Source organism: Nasonia vitripennis, chromosome 2, assembly GCF_009193385.2.
Source record: "Nasonia vitripennis strain AsymCx chromosome 2, Nvit_psr_1.1, whole genome shotgun sequence".
Lineage (NCBI taxonomy): Eukaryota > Metazoa > Arthropoda > Insecta > Hymenoptera > Pteromalidae > Nasonia > Nasonia vitripennis.
Genome location: NC_045758.1, coordinates 14,321,055 through 14,336,432, shown reverse-complemented (window position 1 = coordinate 14,336,432; position 15,378 = coordinate 14,321,055). Strand labels below are relative to the sequence as shown.

The 15,378-nt window shown below is 47.8% G+C and overlaps 1 protein-coding gene across 4 annotated transcripts; it reads left to right on the top strand.

The window, feature by feature from the left end:
- Nucleotides 1-33: 33 nt before the first annotated feature.
- On the top strand, nucleotides 34-15,349 carry LOC100118539 (rho GTPase-activating protein 20). 4 transcript variants are annotated; one of them, XM_032597626.1, is made up of 8 exons: nucleotides 34-1,082; nucleotides 10,840-11,004; nucleotides 11,065-11,202; nucleotides 11,299-11,510; nucleotides 11,601-11,727; nucleotides 11,830-12,536; nucleotides 12,610-12,908; nucleotides 12,998-15,349. In XM_032597626.1, the coding sequence occupies exons 1-8, from the start codon at nucleotides 729-731 to the stop codon at nucleotides 14,272-14,274; spliced, it is 3,279 nt and encodes a 1,092-aa protein (XP_032453517.1). In that variant the 5' UTR covers nucleotides 34-728; the 3' UTR covers nucleotides 14,275-15,349. The 4 variants fall into 4 exon arrangements, with proteins under 4 accessions (XP_032453517.1, XP_031778905.1, XP_031778904.1 ...); XM_031923045.2 differs by having other exon boundaries at nucleotides 35-1,082; nucleotides 12,995-15,349; XM_031923044.2 differs by having other exon boundaries at nucleotides 35-1,082; nucleotides 11,290-11,510.
- The last annotated feature ends 29 nt before the right edge of the window (nucleotides 15,350-15,378 follow it).

Genomic DNA, 15,378 nt, shown 5'->3' with positions numbered 1-15,378 from the left:
AGGCGCAGCAGGTTCAGCAGATGCCGAGCCGCGCCAGTTTCGCTGCGCCCGTAGCAGGGGAGAGATATAGCGAGGTGTCTATACAGGCACACGGTGTGCGCAGCCGCCACACCTGTGCGCGCGCGCGCGAGAGAGAGCGAGTGATATATATATATATATATCTACCTATAGGTGCACACGATATAGCCGATTCGAAATTCGAAATAATACGACGAGAAAGAGAGAGAGAGAGAGAGAGAGTGATATGCAGGAGCGTCGGCGTCGTTCACGGGAACGCCTCGTTATCTCGCTGCAGCCTTTGTTCGTCCGGGCTGCTGCGTGCGACATGGTCGTGAGCTCTTCTCCATGACCTACACTCCTCTCCAGCACGTACGCACTCCGGGGTATACGTCCTTTCGACTCTGCTACGCGTACTTACGTCCTATCCTGTATCCAGTTTCGCGAGTTGAGTTTTTGCGCGGAGCTGCAGCCCATAAGTGCGAGTGGTAGTAGTAGTAGTAGTCGCGCGAACGTGTCATTTTTCCCTGACTCACTCGAGAGAGCAGCAGCAACGCGAGTGAACAGTAGCAAGGATGAAGCAGCAGCAGCAGCAGCAGCAGCAGTGAGTGAGCGACTCGACGCAAGCGGGAGAGAGAGAGAGAGAGAGAGAAGAGAACGAGAGGGAGAGAGAGCTGCGTGCAGCAGCAGGAGCAGCTTGGCGCGGAGAGCAGAGTAGCATGTGTTGAGGAATGACCATGTTCGGGAGCATAGTGCAGCGATTGACTTCACCGGTGACATCGCCGATGAGCTCGAGGAGCCGGCGCTTCAAGTCTCCCTCGCGCTGGGAAGTGCAAAGCGAGCCGGAGGACGAGGGACATCAGCCGAGCGCTGGCGGCGGTGGCGGCATTCCGGCGAGAAAGTCCAGGGCCAAGCACCTGCTCGACAAGCGTAAAAGCAAGAGCAGGGCTCGAGGCTTGCATTTTCTCTCCGCCGTCGGCGAGCCGCAGCAGCAACTCGGCGGCAGCGGCGGCTCATGGCCGGACGCGGCCTTTCCACCGCTGAGGGGAACCAAAAGTCTCGGCAGACTCGACGGCATCAAGGAGGTACGCCCACTTTTTCCCGCTTCTTTTTCACGTTGTATATGTCAATTACACTGAGGCGCGCGCGCGCATACCTCTCTCATTTGCATCGTAATTAGTCTCTCGCGTTTTCCATGCGCCGCGCTGCTCTCCTGCAGTCTGCGCAAGGACTGCACTCTCGGCGCTACCTGTTGAATCGAGGCTTGTTACATTGCCTAGAAGCATATACGTATTCCGCGCTGTACTGTATCTGCTTGCATCTAGGAGCGAAAAACGGGCGACCGTTAAGTTCTCTCCTCCCCTCCCATACACACGCATACTCGCGTGCTCACCCATGCCTACACACTCTGCAACTCCATTATCCATACATCGTCTATAATATAACGCCCGTGCGTGCGTGCGTGTGTGTGTGTGTGTGCCACGCACGGCTCTGTGAAATTGCAATGTAACAACTACTGTTTATGGGAAAAAGTTCAACTATCAGTCGAGCTTACCGGTTCATCGTATAATTGCGCGCGCGCGCGCGCGGGAATCGCCCGGTAGCCTGCACTTGAATCAAGTTCACAATCTAGTTATAACGTACTAATATATTACGTTATAACCTGCGCGCGCGCGAGACGCGCTCGAAAAGAGAGTTTGAGAGAAGAAAAAAAAAACGTTGCCGCGCTGGCGCGACATCGACCCCCCGTGACCTGTTGCTCGCACCTACGCTCGACGCGACTTACTTGTGTTGGCCATTTAAAAGCGCTTGGCGCGCGCGTACACAAGGCCCAAGGGGAAATCGGATTTTTCAAAGGGCCCAGTCGTATACCTAATCTCCTCCTGCTGATCGAGGCTCTGCGCGCATACGCTCTCTCAGGAGAGTCTTATCTCTCCGAGATAATCCGGGCTCGTCGGAAGGCGACGATTGACACATCGCCCGTGTTTTGACGCAATTTTAATCTGTTCACACCTCTCCTGCGTAGACTGCGATGTTGAGACCAAGGAGGTTACTGGACTCGCGCGGCCTCAGATATACCGGGTTGAGGTTACACGATTACATTACACGATCCTCCCAAGGCTGTTTACAGAAACGCGGGCGATAGGTTTGCGAAACGTCTTGCTTTTAGATTAGATTGGACGCGCGAGGCTTTTATAGCCGCTATCGATTATGTGTAGAGAAAAAAATCCGCCGGAAAAGTGACGAATCGGGGTTAAAATCGAGATACGATCCGTGATACTCGCGCGCGCGGAAATACGATAGCTCCGGCGTGTGGATTTCAGGAGAATAATTTCAAGGTCACCCCTTGCACCTCTCGGCCGATTCCGTCAGACGCGCGCACAGAGTCAATATTGCCACGCTAAACACTCATGGCCGAGTATCGATTTCTTGGAACGAATAGTGGAATTTCGAAGCGATTGTTTAGTCGCGACGTTTTGCGCATTTGGAATGTATACTTGCATAGTCCGCAGCTTATACCACTCCTGTATAGCTCGCCTCGATTGATCGGATTCGCGTTCGAAAGTATAGAAATGCCTCCAAGTGCGCGGCGGTAAAATTGGTACTTGGCCGTTTTCAAAGACCGAGTAATGTGCTGCCTCGCGCGGAGAAAGCGTTTTCTCACGCGGGGTTAAAAATACACGCGGATTTTTTTTACTATTTTGATTGAACCAAGCCTTTATTATCCGTGAAATGTTTTTAATTCTAGCCTGATCAACAAACGGGATACTTGAGTATAGAGAAAACGCGCGGGGTTTCTCGTCATTTTAAAAACGGGTATGTGCGCGTATCGTTTCTCTCGGCGTTTTACGAATGAATAAATTGATTGTCAAATTTTACTCGACTCTTTATTCGTAACGGTTTGCAGCTCGCGTTATATGATATCCACATACGCTTTTAGTATTATGCGTGCATATAATGACGCTGTAAAATACACAGCGCGAATAGATTATTGAAATAGAGATTAATCGAGTTTGAAAAAAGAGGAAACTGCGAGAAAGCAGGGGAGACGAAGTAGCATAAAAAGAGCCGTTGACTAAGCGATTACCAATATAAGCCGCCGCGCGTATTGAAATATCGAGAAAATCGCACACGGGAGAAAGTATCTTGAATTTCGCATGCATATATGTTAGAGCTAAAATGTTACTACACTATCCAACACATCAGCGTAATATATTATGCACTCTCGGCTATTAAAATCTTTCTAATATCCTCTCGCCGTCAATCGACAAATAGAAATACGTTATATGCGGGTTATACCGTATCCGATAATAATTTTTCTTCCAGGAAGTTGAATAACAAAATACCGACATCACACACAGCATCCTGCTTTGCGAAAAAAAATCCATACCAGATTTAAATGATTCATCGGAGAGGCGGTTACCTAATAAATAGTAGAAATCGGCCGCTAAAAATATGTGAAACCCTGCATCGCGTTCGCGCATTTTTTTTCTTTCTTCTGTACGCGCGGATGGCTCATATGCGCGCGTATGCTGCGTGTAGTACGCGTACATCAAGAGAAGTGGAAATGCGACTGTAAAATGATGCAGCGAACCGAGACACGACACAAGGCGCGGCTTTGAAGAGTTCAGCGACACTAAATAATTTATGGTAATTCGCGCTCTCTCTCTCTCTCTCTCTCTCTCTCTCTCTCTCTCTCTCTCTCTCTCTGCGCTGTGCTCTTGGCGCGCTGTTCATTCGGGGAAAACAGTTGAGCCTCCATCAAGAGCCAGAGCGAGAGACATAGAGAGAGAGTATAAGCGCGCGCGTCTGTATAATGCGAGCAGTAATCTTTTTGGTGTATATACTTGGGCTACGACAAAACATTTTCGGGCATCGTTATTTTACCCTCTCTCTCTCTCTCTCTCACTGTACAGTGAATGGCTCCGAGCTCGCGTAGTGGGTATAATTACACGTGTACGCGTGTGCTCTCGGGCATTGAATTCTCACGAAAAGTAAGGACAAATATTTTGTCAGTGCGCGGGATACTACATGTGTGTGCACGTTCGCTGAGGATTTTATTAGTTCAATATTTGAACTGGTAATTCGCGAGTCAATATATCGCGGTAAGCTCGCGCGTTTTATGTTTACACTCTCAAAAATATAGCAGCACTTGTATTTTTCGGTAGTATCTATATAAGTAGCTTTGAGTACTCGCGGATTACGTTTTTTTTATCGATCCTCGAGTTCACATGAATGAGTCTATTGAAACACTTGCACGCGACTACTTAGATGATATGACTTGCTGATATGGTACTGCGGTTGCATCTGAAACGGATACATCGCGTTCTATAGTGTAATAGCGCAAAAAGGGCAACGTCTAGACTGAAAACAGGAAAATATCGTATAAAAATGACTCATACACTCTCGTTGGCGAGAGACAGAGCAAAATGAGGAATTTAATTACAAAATCGTTTCCGTTATGCGCAGTACTTTTCAACTCGGCGGGAGAGTAGACGTGTCGATTGAGCACACTCGCGTGTGTATCTGTATGTGCATGGTTAAACGCGTTGAAAAATAACGAGAGTGGAAAAAACTCGTGTGTTGAAAAAAAAAACGCACAGCATTCTGGGAGTGTCCAAGATTCCCGATTCTGACTCATTGTTGCGTGTCAGAAGATTTATATAAGGATTGGAAAAACAGAGGGGACAGAAGATGTTTTCCGACGTTCGGCGCGCAGATAACGATCGACGCATGTGACGAGGGAAATTCTGTCAATGCGCATTAGATGCCTAACGATTTTCTTCGTAATAGAATCTTTTTTTAAAAAAAAAAAAAAAGGAAATTGATTCTGCAGAGACAAGCCGCGTAGGAGCTTGTTCGAAATCGATCCCTCTGTCTTTTCAAGCGGATCGTCTTCTCCAAAACAAGCTGGTGCATCCAAATGATGTAGGAATTTTTATCTCCGTGGTCAAGCTCATGTTATATTTTTTACCGTCTTCCTTATAGCAGCGCACACATTCTCCATACAGTCGACTCGCGCATGTATAGGTATAGGCACTTGAAAAGGAAAAAAATAGCTTCTAGTTCAAGTGCAACAAGAAGTCGATCTTGAAGTGCCTTACTTGGAGATTTTTTCGAATCGCGCCGAGTGGATATACCAATATGAGATACGACGGACACTTTTTGCCGCGGTAAACAAGGAACAGAGAGAGAGAGAGAGAGAGAGAGAGAGAGAGAGAGAGAGAGAGAGAGAGAGCTACGCGCACCCAATTTGTATGTACATACGATACGATCGTCTCGTGCGTAATATCGCGAGATATTATAAAATATTCTTTTCCGCGAGCGCGCGAAAATAAAATCCGAACGTGACGGCGGTACGAGAGAGCGCTTATGGTCGCGCGGAGGGAATTTACTCCTCGTCTATATATGTATATTCTAATCCATCTTTTGGATTTCTTTTAGCTCGGCTTGAAAATCAATCGTAGACTGCTGGAATCCTGTGGCATTTCGCAAAGACCGGTATAATCGAGAAACAGGTCCAACTTCTCTCCCCTCCACGTCCGCCTCGCGCTCGGCGCTCGCCCCCACCCTTCGTACCCTTTTCCCCCTCCACTTGCTCTTCATTTTAGACTCGCGCGCTCGCTGCTGCTGCACGGATCGAGCAAAACTATGCGCACTTGGCTTATAACGCTCAGGTTGGCCTTCGTGTGCAGGAATAATTATACGTAGTGAAGTTTCTGTCTTGCAATTGCATATGCTGCCGCATTTGACTTGCTTTCGGAAGGTGCTGCAGGAGAGGAATGAAGTGTATGCGCGACTTGGCTCTCTCTCTCTCTCTCTCTCTCTCTCTCTCTTGCTGTTCCTCGACATTTTTCTCCGCCTCTCCTGCGGATGCCTTTTATTTGTTTTATCCCCTGCTGTACGGTTACTTGCGTTTTTAACATTTGTGTATAAATGCATCCTGCTCGTGGCTCTCCTTCTCTTATTTCCGAGTGTCTTGATGGCTCTTTAATTGTTGGAAGGAAGCGTTCCATTAAATTGGGTTATTTCAATTTTCTCATATCCACTCGTAAACACGAATGTAAAAGCTGGGACGTTTAAAAAGCGTGTGGTGTCCTTCTCGCATCGAGAAATTATCTCTCTCTCTCTCGTCCTTAGTTCGTTAAAGTATCATTTGAACGACTGTTAACGTATCTATAACTTTTAAAATAAAATACTCGACTATCGTTCCTCGAGTACCCAAGAACTGGGTCAAACGCCCAGATGACAATAATCTACAGATGACTCACTTTATTAATTACACGCGCGATACACATTCCTCAAAAAATCCATTGTTCGATCGATCGCTTTTTAATTCCCATACTAATGAACGACGTCATTCAGGCATCGCGCGCTTTGCACCGCAGGAATCGCTGCATCTGCGTCCGTTTTGAAGGATGGTCAAACACCGATAATACGATCTCGAAAAACGAAAAAAGCCAGCTACATCGATACACATTCGATTCTTTTTCCAACTTATACCACCGCGAGCATCTGCAAAATTCACGCTATCAAAGCCGCAGCTCCTCTCCGTTTATACTGCCAAGCACAGTGAGAGATAGCGCAAGTCCTTTTTGCAGTTCTCGCGCTCTATACCTACACACACCTATCCTTCTTTTCTGCTTGTATTTGCTTCTCCTTTTTTTGCCAATAATTGCTTCTTTGTTTCTGTCTCTGCAGCCTCTCTCTCTCTCTCTCTCTCTCTCTCTCTCTCTCTCTCTACTCTCTGTCGGCGTGGAAGCTACTAGCATAGAGCTGCTATCGTAAAACCTTTCGCTCGCATAGCTCGCAGAAAGCTTAAGTGTTCTCTCTCTCTCTCTCTCTCTCTCTTAAAGCATGCAACATATTCCAGAAAATCGTATTGTTGTCTTGGTTATCTCGCGCATACGTTACGAAGAGAGCTGCTGGCACGCGAGGGAGAAAAAAAAAGGGACTGACCGACAGAGCAATTCCTGGCGTTCTTCCTTCCTTTCTTCCTTACGTCTTTTTTATTTCCGCTGCTCTCAACCCTAAGCCAACTAACTCGCCAACTTCCCAGAGCTCGGCGCAGAGAGTAATCCTCTCTCTTCTATAGCCCCTCTATTATACGTATAGAGAAGAAAGAGAGGAGAGGAAAAAAACACAGAGCGACTACGACGCGGCCATCTTGCAGCCCGAGCTCTCGCGCGGCTGATCCGATTGCTGGAATATATCGCATTAACTAATTGTATTCCGCGCGCGCACTGCGTCGTACTTATATACTTGCATCAGGTGCGCAGAGGCGCAAAGCCTCGTCGTCGTCGTCGTCGTCGTCGTCGTCGTCGTTGGTTCTCTTCTCTCCAGCACAGACGCGCGCGTTGTCCATCGGAATGTTCTATCTGCAGTTATCTCCGCGTCTTTCGTTCTCTTTGGCAATAGCTGCTACGGCTATACTCTGCTCTCGCGGTTAATGAATATGCATACCGATGCTGTGTAGTAGGAGAGCGAGAGGTTAAAGCAGCGACAGTATAGGGAGAGACAGGAACCGCGTAGGTACGAGTGTACATATATCGCTGTCTATAGACTCGCGCTCGCGTATTATAGGCAAAACCAGATAGTTATGCTTGGGCAGCGCACCGGCAAATCGGCACCGCACACACACACACGCACACACACACACACACGCACCTGCAGCGCGCGTAACGAAAATATCGCCACAACAAACCTTGACTCGCATTAAAGAGCTCGATTTGGGACGAGGCGCGCGAGAGAGGAGGAATTCCATTGGGTCTGTGGAGCATCAGCCTAGAAAAAAATATGCTGCAGGAGGGTTCCAGCAGAGCCAAGAGCCACCGCCGATCATCGGGAGTTGGAAAAAACACGTATATGACGCATCGCCTCTCTATGTGCCTCTGCGGCTCCCATTCTCGTCTCTCTCGCTCTCTTATTATTAATACGGTTTCAACGTCTCTCTGGAATAACTCTCGTGGAAAAAAAGCCTCCTCGCGCAACTCGTAGGCGGAATACGGTGCGTTACGTGCAGGAGCACGGAATATAGCATCTAATACGTAACTGCACCGCTGCACACAGGCATGAGCTCTCCGCACGTATGTATGTACATACGTCCTCTGCTCATTGCGCTGTGACGAGCGACGTCTTGCGTAATTCGCGCGCGGCTCTTTACAACTATTTCATTCCATTGAATTTAACGAATCGCTGCGCGCCGGCTTGTGTGTGTGTGTGTGTGTGTGTGTGTACTACAGGTATAGATAACTGCGTAGTGGTTACGCGTACGGAGGCTGGTTCTCTGGAAACTCGTTTGGAGCGCGCGTATACTATCAAAATCTTGAATATTCGGCGTATTGGAATTTCGAAAGAGAGAAGAGCCCGGCGAGTATAGCGAGCTATATGGGAGAGGAGAGGGGACGAGAGAGAGAGAGAGAGAGAGAGAAAAAGAATAGCAGCGTGGACCCGTCGTCCAGCCGCTCCTCCCCCATATTTCCTGCTGCTGCAGCAGAGGATCTCTCTCTCTCTCTCTCTCGCTCTCGGTCTATAACAAGTCATCAGCGCATTCTTATGCCATGGCTGTATGCCACACCATCTGTTCGCTGCTTATCTCTCTCTCTCTCGGCTCCGGATTTAGCTGTACGATTTGGAAAGCTATTCTCGGAGGGAAACAATGACGCTGGCGATGATGATGATGAGAAAATGCACGCTATATACGGGAGGAGCATTGTGTGCATTCCCTCTCTCTCTCTCGCTCTCTCGTGTTAACTAGCGTGGCGTATTTGTGTAGACAAACTGGAAAGTGACTGGCAACTCGAATATACCCAAGATTAGCGGGCTTTTTAAATTTAACCCCTAGTTAGCTCTTGACGCTATCGTTCACACATACACACTGAGTCGGTAGGGGATCGGAGCGATTGATTCAAATAAACGCTGTCTGTTTGTAGAGCTCGTTACTAATAACAAGCAGTGTAACGCGGTTTATTTCTGGCTTGCGTACAATCGCAACGAATAAAGCAATGATAAATTATTGTCTCCACTTGTCGATCACCGAGTCGCAGAGACCAAAACAACTATTTCTCGCACAGCAGAACTGGAGCGTCTAGCCGAATCGGGCGTTCCTCCTTCTCTCTCATGAGCCAGCCTTTGAATCTCCGCAACGTCTACCGCTCGGCTATATTCATCCGAGCCTCGCGGCGTGCGTCGTTCCAAAATAGAACCTCGGCGGTGCATCGAGATCTTGCACGTGAGGCGTCTTTCGATCTACCATGAGTCAATTATATATGCGTTTTAATCGTTTTCATTTGGAGCCGCGATGACTGGCCCGAAAAACAAAATTTACTCCTAATACATTTCTCGCGTCGCGTATAGACGTAAAGGAGGAATGTATCGCTCAAGCTCCAGATGCTGCCTGCGTTTAATACGACTATATGGATACCCGTTGTGGAAGCTATTTCGAAAACTGGGCTGGGCATTGACCGGTCGGCTTAAATATGCATTGCTCATAAATAGACGTATAGAGCTTCCGTGATGCTGTTCTTTTTCGATCTTCTGGGATGATCATCGCGCGAGTCGCTTCTTTGTCGATATACCAGTTGTGTAGGTATGTACGAGGCTACTGTGAAATCACTCCAACTACACGCTTACGAGCCTATTGTGTCGGCGTATATATATAAGCCGAGAGAGAGAAAATATAATGCATATTCGATGTGTCGTCATACGTGTGTACACGTTTGGCCCATCGTTGATTGATACGCAGCTCCTGCACGGATATTATAATGCTCGTTGAATGAATCGCGTCCGGCATATATCGCGAGAGAGAGAGAGAGAGAGAGAGAGAGAGAGAGAGAGAGAGCTTGGAACGCCGAGCACGAGCGATAGTTGACAGTTGTAATACACAATCGTGCCCTGTTTTATTCTTCTGCGCTGCCAAGAATAGAGCTCCCTCCGGCGCGCGCAGTGTAAGCGCGATAATATAAGCGAGGGAAATCCAGAGAGGCTCGTGGGGAGTTCATTTTGAAAAAAATTATTCCAACCATAATTACTATCTTAATCGAACCATATCATCGCCATTAATATCATCAGTAAAAATGTACGTATACAAGATCATCACCCCGCATTAAAAAAAATCGTTAACATGAGACGCATGCGGGCGCATATACAGGTAGCAAGTGCGTGCTCGGTGTAGTAAAAGCGCGGCGCTGCAGCTCTCTCTCCCTCTCTCTCTCTCCCTCTCGTCGCAGTCGCAGCAGCGCAGGCGCGGAAAGGAAATTTATAAGGTGTGCACCTGTAAGCATTTTTCCGCGCGCATTGCAAATGCCTCTTGCTCTCGCGCGCGCAGATCTAAGAATCCGATAAATAAGAGCTCCCTTCCAATCGTCCTTTCACCGACATCACGCGCACACACACACACGCACACACACAGTGTACTCCGTGTACGCCGGCGGCGGCAAACTCCCATATAAACCACGGACCCGACGCGCGCGATCTATCCCATTCACTCAAGAAGGCGCTCTCGCTGAAAATATGACAATCGCTTTTCGCACGATTGCGAAAGTAGCTGCTCTCGCGTGCAGCGCGCGATTCATAAAGTGTCCGCGGCGAGAGAGGAGAGCTTGAAAATGTGCTCGTCGTGCAGGCGAGCAGGTGAAAGTGGAAAAAGGGATCGCCATCGGCAACCGGCAAGAAATAGAACGTGAAAACGAGTGCTGAAGTGCCGATGACGATAACCGGTCCGTCCGTCTCTCTCTCTCTCTCTCTCTCTCGCAAGCTACGCTACTACCGCGTATAAAGAGTAGCCGAGAGCGCGCGCATATATGCGATATTGACGTGGGAACTTTTGCGATATCGTCGCAGGTCCAGAGGCTCGCCGACTACGAGAGATACCTGGGACAGGAGCCGCGTGAACATGGAAACGCCAGCTTCGCCGGGCGGGTGCAGCTCGAGGGCGATCTGCACCGGATTCAGGAGCTCTTTCCCAACGACAATCTGCGGCTCCACGAGCAGCACGTTCTCACCACGGTATGCGAGTCTTTCTCTCTGTAGAGTGGCCGGGAGCTCAAGTTTCGAATCGATTTTCAGAAAGCCAAGAACGTGCTCCGGAAGAGGAACAACTCGGGCCCCGGCAACGGCAACTCCAGCAGACAGCAGCCCAGACCCTCGGCTCCGAAAGCGGCCAGCAGAGCTTTCCTCCTCGAGACCCCGGTCCAGTTCACGACGGTAATTTTCTACGCGCAAGCCCTGACGCTTCTCCTCGACCAAGTCCGCTTATTCATCCGTCTCGAATTTCTCGCACTTTTTCTTAAGGGAATGCAGTCCCAGGAGAGGCACCTCTTCCTCTTCTCCGACCTGCTGCTCGTGGCCAAGCCGCGAAACGGCGGCGGCACCTTCAAGCTCAAACAGTCCGTGAGAATAAGCGAGCTGTGGCTCACGGCCAACCACATCGACGAGGTCGCCGAGACGAACAAGTCGCCGGAGACGAGCTTCGTCCTCGGCTGGCCGACGAGCAACGTCGTCGTGAGCTTCATGTAAGTTGAATTCGTATCGGCTCTCTCGTTTGCGCCCACTCGGCTGGCTTTTCCAAATTCTAACGCGAACCTCCGTTTCAATCATCGCAGGACTGCGGCGGCCCGAGATCTCTGGTGGGGCAGGCTCAGCGAGCTCGTACGCCAAGAGAGCCTCAAGGAGCCAGCGGAGACGAGTATCCAGATAGTCTACAACGACAGCGAGAGCAACGTGGAATACGTAAGTGCCGAGACGCCTTGTACGAGCAGCTCATTACTCGAAATGTATGTCGCGTATGCATGATTAATGAGCGTCATCCGTGTGTGCTCTGTGTCCATCCAGTGCAAGAAGGTGTCGGTGAGCGCCGAGACGACGGCGGCAGCCTGCGTGAATCTGTCGAGGAGGTTGCTGGACCTGCAACTCCAGCCTGGCCCGCTTCAGCTCTGGGCGAGGACGTGCCTGGAGGAGGCCCCCTACCCGCTCATCGGCCACGAGAGGCCCTTCGCCATCAAGCTCTCGAACCTCAGGCACAAGCTCTCCCTCGAGGAAGGCTTCGACCTCGAGCACTGCAACAAGAGTGGCCATGACACGTGCCACTTTATCCTCAGGCCTACCCACAAGTCGCCGAGGACAGCGGCCGCCGCTGCCACGGCCACCGCCAAAAAGAACAAGTCCAGCAAGATTAGCGGATTGCTGCGCAGGTCGCTCTCTCTCAGCCCGAGCGTATTCGGCGTCAATCTCTCGAGGCTCGACGAGAACGGACTGCCCAAACCGGTCCTGGTCATGCTGCAGCAGCTCTTCGCCAAGGGTCCTTTCACCCAAGGCATTTTCCGCAAGTCCGCCAACGTGAGAATCGTCCGGGAGCTTCGAGACCAGATCGAGTCCAGCGCCCCCGACACCAGCTGTCTAGAAGATGCTCCCATTATCGCCGTGGCTGCTCTGCTCAAGGACTTTTTCAGGTCGTTGCCTGATCCGCTTCTGACCTCGCACCTCTTCCCGCTCTGGATGGCTAGTCTCGACTCGGCCAATCCCATACAGACCATCAAAAGGTATCGTATTATCTCCACTCGGCGGTCTTGGCTATTTCCTGGCATTGCTTGATCCTCTCGATTTCTATTCCAGTATTCTAGAGCGGCTTCCAAAAGCCAACTACAACTTACTATCGCACCTAGTCTGCGTGCTTCATCATATCGCTAGGCGATCGAAGCACAACCTAATGTGCGCTAGCAATCTTGGCGTGTGCTGCGGCCCGAGCTTACTTTGGTCTCCGAATCCTTCAGTCAATCAAAGCCGAGCGATTCCGGCCCTCACGGAAACGCTTATTCGTCACTGCGAGACTCTGTTCGGCGAAGGCGTCGTTCATCTTTTTGGCGAAGAGCGCAGCGACAGCGGAGCTGAAGAGAGCACCGACAGTCTTCACTGTGAGTTTTCAAATATCGCTTTCGCCAAGGTATACGATGCTTGCAATCTATTTACTAATCTATTCGTTCGTTTCGTGTCCTTTCAGCAGGCAGACTTTCCCTAGATAGTCTAGACATGACCGAGCCTCCCCGCAAAGATCACATGTCTCTATCCAGGGACTCGGGCCTTACTCTATCAGATTGTCAACTTTTCGTTCCCGAATCCCCAGTCAGTTCTGAAGATTCTACGGTCAACACTTCATCGAGCACTTTCGATAAATCCATAACGAAAGACGAAAAGTCGAACCACACCAAGACATACATTCGCCTCTACAACCATCAGTGGGAAGAGAGATGCACTTCCGGTAACCTCTTGCAAAACGCACTAGAACATGTCTATCCAAATCCTAATTTCCAACGGCAAGACTGGATAAGGGCTCAGCTGAAACGAACTCCCAGAACAAAGCTTGACGAACACGAGCCGCAGCAATCTCCTCAACACCAGCAGCACCAACAGCAGCAACATCATCAACAGCGGCAACAACTGCAACCAAAAGAACAGTTCACTAGCAAAAAAGTTTATTTGCGAGAATGTCATCGGCAAGATATACTGCGGGAGCCGCAAATGGAAAATCGCAAAGAGGCAATATACATATCTTCGAAGATCAATGTACCTAAAGATCACGTTTTGTCGCAATCGGATGATACAAGTCGCGTGCACAAAACTGAACAGCGCCCCAGTGATTTGAATCTGTCTCTTGACAAAGGTGACTTTAAAAAAGAGTGCTTTAACAGCGGATTCAAGAAAGTCAAGTCGGAGCAGTATGTGAATCGTGTTTCGCCTATTATACAAAACCGAAACTATCATTCGACGGAATTGAACAAAGTCCGAAGCGAAATATTCTTAAACAGGCAAAGCCCAAGCGAGTGCTACGAGTTCGACAAATCCGAAAACAACATTTACGGTAATCGAGAAACCGTCAACAGTATCTTCAGTTCCCGAGATAAGAACGATATCTATCAGTTCAAACAAGCGGAAACGATAGATGTTTACGACGACGAAGAAGAAGAAGGCAGGGATGAGGAAGATGAGGAGGAAACAGAAGATGGACTGGAGGAAGATTTGGATGACGAGGAAGAAGAAGACCGGGATTCTAACGATAGAACTTGGTCGAGTACGCCGCCGCCGCCTCCACTTCCGCCACGATTAAGGCACTTGCCGCCTGTGCACATGAACCTGGAGGATAGGCACAAACTAGCAGGTCGGTCAAGATCGCTACCGCCACCGCCTCCCTATCGACCCCCTCCTCAGCCTCGCGCAAGTATTGTCAATTCAAGGCATTTGGGTTACGCAAGGTCTATTCTCGATGACGAGAGCTATGTCTGACAAGTCAACTTGGACAAGAGCTGTCAATTAAAACGATACAAGAGAGAGATAGAGACTAAAAATATAAAAAGCCTACTACGCACAGCCTGCTTATTTTTAACTGACCCATGTTATACCTAGTCGCAAGTCAATAGGCTCGTAAGGCAAAAAAGGCATTAAAATACGACGTCAACTTGGACTATATTACAAGAGTTTTTTTGCGCCTTTTGTTTTCTTTAATATCTTTTTCTAGCGTTAATATATAATATATATCATATTCTTTAAAAAATGCCCTAGTTTAATAACAAGATTTTTACAAACAAGTTGAATCATTACTATGAAATGTTGTGTGTGTTACTTTAATTGTAAAAGACGTACGTATAGACCCTCTATTTTTTAATGATGAAGTTTTTATGACTAAGCAAGATACACAGTGATCAGAGTGCTTCCATTGTCTTGAAACAATAACTTTCTCGAAATCGCTATAAAAATACCGACAAAAGAGATAAATTCTCTTCCGATTTGTTGACTCACACACTTTTACTTCCTTCACTTTTCTTACTCATAGATATCACATGTAAGGCATATAAGGTGTATGCCATTGTATAAAAAAGCGTGTATATTATAAGATTGACAAGCATCAAACAAGACAGTGTCTAGAGAGATGATTTATTGCTCTCGATTAGTTTAGTTTACTCGAATAACTCAAATATGTTTGTTTGTACATTATATTATATATTATGATAAATAATATAAACCATGAGATGCATCGGTTTATGCATTCTAATCCAATCTTTAATATAAACGTTTATAATTATTATTTCAGTCTATATATTATGTAAGTAACATTTCGTTTTCTCTTTGGTTTTTCTTTTTCTTTCAAGCAAGTGCGATTTTGAACCATACAGGATTATTATATACTTATTAGCATAAGATGTATGAATAAATTATTAATTTTTAAAATCTTTGTAAATAGTATCTTTTATATCGTTGAAGTTTGTATTATCATAAATACACATTGTTATTCTACGCAAAAATATCTATTACTACTTAAATTATGTCATTATTATGAGAATATAAATATATTTCGTATTTTATATATGACCTCCTCTGTTTAATATACTT